The sequence below is a fragment of the Atta colombica genome, unplaced genomic scaffold, assembly GCF_001594045.1.
Source record: "Atta colombica isolate Treedump-2 unplaced genomic scaffold, Acol1.0 scaffold9, whole genome shotgun sequence".
In the NCBI taxonomy this organism is placed as follows: Eukaryota; Metazoa; Arthropoda; class Insecta; order Hymenoptera; family Formicidae; genus Atta; species Atta colombica.
In genome coordinates, this window is record NW_017259583.1 from 3770419 (window position 1) to 3774511 (window position 4093).

At 35.9% G+C, this 4093-nt stretch overlaps 1 protein-coding gene across 1 annotated transcript in view; it reads left to right on the forward strand.

Moving 5' to 3' along the window:
* The first annotated feature begins 502 nt into the window (after positions 1-502).
* The window catches only part of LOC108693280, an 11899-nt gene continuing 8308 nt past the window's right edge, over positions 503-4093 (forward strand). The window contains exons 1-2 of the mRNA XM_018202151.1: positions 503-523; positions 2821-3257. Coding sequence (XP_018057640.1) covers positions 503-523; positions 2821-3257 — 458 coding nt within the window. The remainder of the gene's footprint in view (positions 524-2820; positions 3258-4093) is intronic.

A 4093-nucleotide genomic window follows, 5' to 3' on the forward strand; every position in this document is an offset into this window, starting at 1 on the left:
CGATCGCGTGTCATAGAAAATTGCATGTATTCTCTGATTATAGACTGCTACGATCTTTCGCAATGCTAATTTTACATATTATTAATTGCCGTTGTGGATAAAAGTGGGTTAACATGAGGGATGATTGAACACGCGTACGATTAACTAGAAACGAAATGTGGTAAAATGTGTTCGGAATAGACGTGACATATCTATAAATAAACTAACTAATTAATTTTGTAATCAAATATCCACTGTTCGGAAATAAGAATTAATTAAAGTTTCTTCTAATCGACTCGCCATCTCAGTGCTATTTTCTACAGCATACATGATAATATCCGTTCGATACACATATTACGGAAACTACAACAGCAAGATGCTGAAATAAAAATATGCGAAAATGTCGACATGCAAAATCGTTGATAACATAGTTTTATACGTCACAACAATCGATAATAACAGAATAGATTCAACAAGTAATAATATGTAGATTCTATTATCCATGAAAACAAGTGACTTGACGATGAAGCAACTCGAGCAAACGGTAAGCACCATTGACAGTAAACTGTATTACAAACAAGAAGATGCAAAGGGATGATAGATATATCTAGCTTAGTTGCGGTTTGTTGTCTTAAAGTTTCCTAAACCGCATATCGAGTGTTCTGACGAGCACGAAATAAATTAAAAGGCACGAGTGGGCTCGTCGACGGCAACAATGACGACGACAAAACTCCATGTTCAGTTTACTTTCATAATGGCTTCATAATGGTTAGTTTGAGTGAATAATTGGAAGGAAATGCGTGAATGTGACGAGAACGGGAAAATAAGATGGGAAACTCACAAATCAGAGAATGGCAAATTCATTTTAAGTTTTTTACGTTGTAAGAATAACTTATACAAGGATGTTACTTTAATAACATTTTATGATATTTGAAACAACTCAGCGTAAGTGTCGACTAAAGGAGATTAGTGCTCTTGTGACTAAACGGGACTTTGTAAGACGCAATAATACTGACAGGATTCAAGGACAGGATTCAGTCACATGATGTAAATCGAAAATATCAAGAGAATAATGATGAAATTTTTAATTTGCGAAATAAACATGAAGATTTAAGAGAAGATATTTTCCATTAAATATTTCTTATAATAAAGAAATTGTGTCTTAGAATAAAGAAATTGTGCCAGTAGTTATTTCACTTTGGATGATGTTCAGGATTTTACTTTTATTTAAAGACAGATGGAAAAGCTGCAGACAGATTTAATCATGTGGGCAAGAGGACAAAGGGAAAGAGTGACACGAAAGACGATGCAACATCAAAGGAAACCTTGAGATAAAGGGTAACTTGCTCCATTAATCGTTTCATTAGTAAATATGTTACTGCTACGTGATAGTGTTGTATAATAATGGACTCTGCGAAAGAATCAACATCGAGAGTAAGGATATAATTTAAAAATCTGAGTGTTTGTTTGAAAAATGAAAGATTGAGAGATTCTTCAATATTTGAAGATATTATTTACCCATAATTGATTTATTAATAATAATAATATGCGTGTATCATGTCGATATAAAGAACAAGAAATTGAGTGCTTTAAAAAGAAGGTATTGGAACTCTAAAAATAATGATGGATGATTTTTGAGATTATATGTTCTTAATTTTCAGAAATAATAAAGTGTGACAGGGAATTCATCATGATATTTAAAAGGCAAATCCATGTATCAAAACGACCTAAAAATGATGGCGAACGTGGCTTGAATATGAATCACTAATTTAATGTGGTACCATGCTAAATGTGTCACGATGGAAATTCTACTGGCTGTTCGATATTCAGTTGATCTATCGTTTGATATTCGTTGTGTGAGCATATTCAGACGTGAGAGACAATTTCCTGACGATCGTTAAATTAAAACGTTCCACTGAGATAGAATAAATTAAAAAAAAAAAGACAGAATAATGTGCTATACATTTTTGATGTTGAGATTTTATTAAAAAATTTTATATATTAAATGATGGTGAGAAAGAAATACATGTTTTCTTATTTCCATTATCTTTAACACAGAAGAAAAGAAATATATTTAAAAACTCCGAAAATCATGTATAATTCAAACATTGCAGATTACAGTTTTATGAAACATATCCCAGTCATATAAGCAAAGTTAGCCAAAATAGCTTTTATTGAGATGAGATACATTGCTAATCTGTTTATAAACGAAAGCCTTGCAAAGGGACAATCTTTTCTGCATATTTAAATTATCGCCATAAAAAAGTTTGCGTAGCTTACAAGAGTGACTTGAGAGAAAAAAATGTGTAAAATTTGCACAGTACGCTAGACGGAGTCCTGAGGAAATAAAAAAATCATGCAGCTCGCGAAGCATTACGTTGACGAGTGTAAGCACGAAGCAACGGAGAACAGTTGAATTTTCTGAAAAAATTAAATTAACGGTTTGAGTTCCGCGAGCCGACTGCTCGTTGCTCATTTATATGGTTGTTAAGAACTTTCAAAACATCTCAAGCGGCAAAATTGTGAAGTTGCTGAGAGACGGCGACATTCAACCGGCCTTTAACGGAGCAAAGGGCACTCAAGGTTTGCACTCATGCCAAAACCGCATTTCGTCGTCTTAAGTAGTGACATGAAGAGTCAACAAAGAAAATAGCATCGGGTATCGTCGTGTATATCGCGATACTCGACTTAAGCGACACTTTACTCGCTCGAGTCTGGGGATTGCTAAATCCCCAGCGAGCACGTTGCTCAGCATCGCGGACGCTGTCTCTGCTGGGATTTGGAACGGAATACCCTGACTGCAGCTGGCCCCCCTGGATGTTTTGATATTGAGTGCGCTAGGGTGCCGAGGTGGGGGGCGCGTGGTCTTGCTGCCTGCCGTGCGCCGGCGGCGGCGGGGGTGGGGGTGGTGTTGATGTCTCGGGGGCCACCCCTGAGACCAAGAAGAGTTCTTTGCTGAAGCATCAGTATCAACAACCCCACCAGCAGCAAAGAAGCCAACAACACGAGCACCAACAACAGCAGAAAGTTCTGCAACAGGAGAAGCAATATCTTTATCAACCACCGAAACGCATTTGTGTGGCTCAGTTTAAAGAACGTGCACCACTCGGTGATCTTGATGAAGACCTTGATGATCTTGACGACGAAGAGAAGGAGTGTGAGCTAAGGATAGGCGAAGAAGAAGATTACGGTAGGGAGGGCACTCAGCATCGACTTAGCCCGCGTTTACACGACATCGAGGAGGAGGATGATGAGGAGGGTCGTCACATCCGAGAACGGTCAGTTATTAATTTAGTTTTGTAGGTTTTTCAATTTACGCTAAATGTATCGAGATAGAATTTTATTAATATGTTTCATCTTGATTTTTTTAGCGTTATTAGAATGTTTATACCCCACGTTTTACACGATATGTCACGGGAATGACTATTACTATCTTGAGTTTGGCAGAGATTGTTGTAACAGAGATTTGCTATATCAGTATCAATTAATCAAACTCAATATGTGCATTCAACGAAGATTACAGTTGAGTAATAATCCAGTAGCACTCAAACATGATTAGATGACTCTCTGATCTGAAGTTCGTTATGCATTGTTCTCAGTATAAAATAGTCATATTCAATTGTTACTTCTACTTTGTTATTTCTACTAAACGCGTTGATTATTATCCATACGATGCATAATTATTATGGTTCGTAAAACGTTTTAAAAGTGCTCTATATCACTAATTGTATATATCACTGTTGTACGTATCGTGTCGTGCAGTGTAAACAACGTTTTAAGTAGTTAATTGCCGATTTAATTAAATATTCTGTTATGGTTATATCGATAGAATGCGTTAAATTTTGCGATTAATTAATGGCGCTTCTCTCTATAATCGCAATTAACTCGACGGCAGCTCGCGTGTATACGTGCGTGTAATTCATGCATTATTCTCATTACGTTATGTATTAATAACATTAAGTATTTTACACTTGACGTAATATTTCTCCTATGACATTTCTGCATCATGAAATATAGTTTCGCAATTATAAATTATAAGCAGATGGCGTGTATTAACGGAAAATTATATTCGTATCTACGATAGCGTTAAGCCATATATATATATATATATATA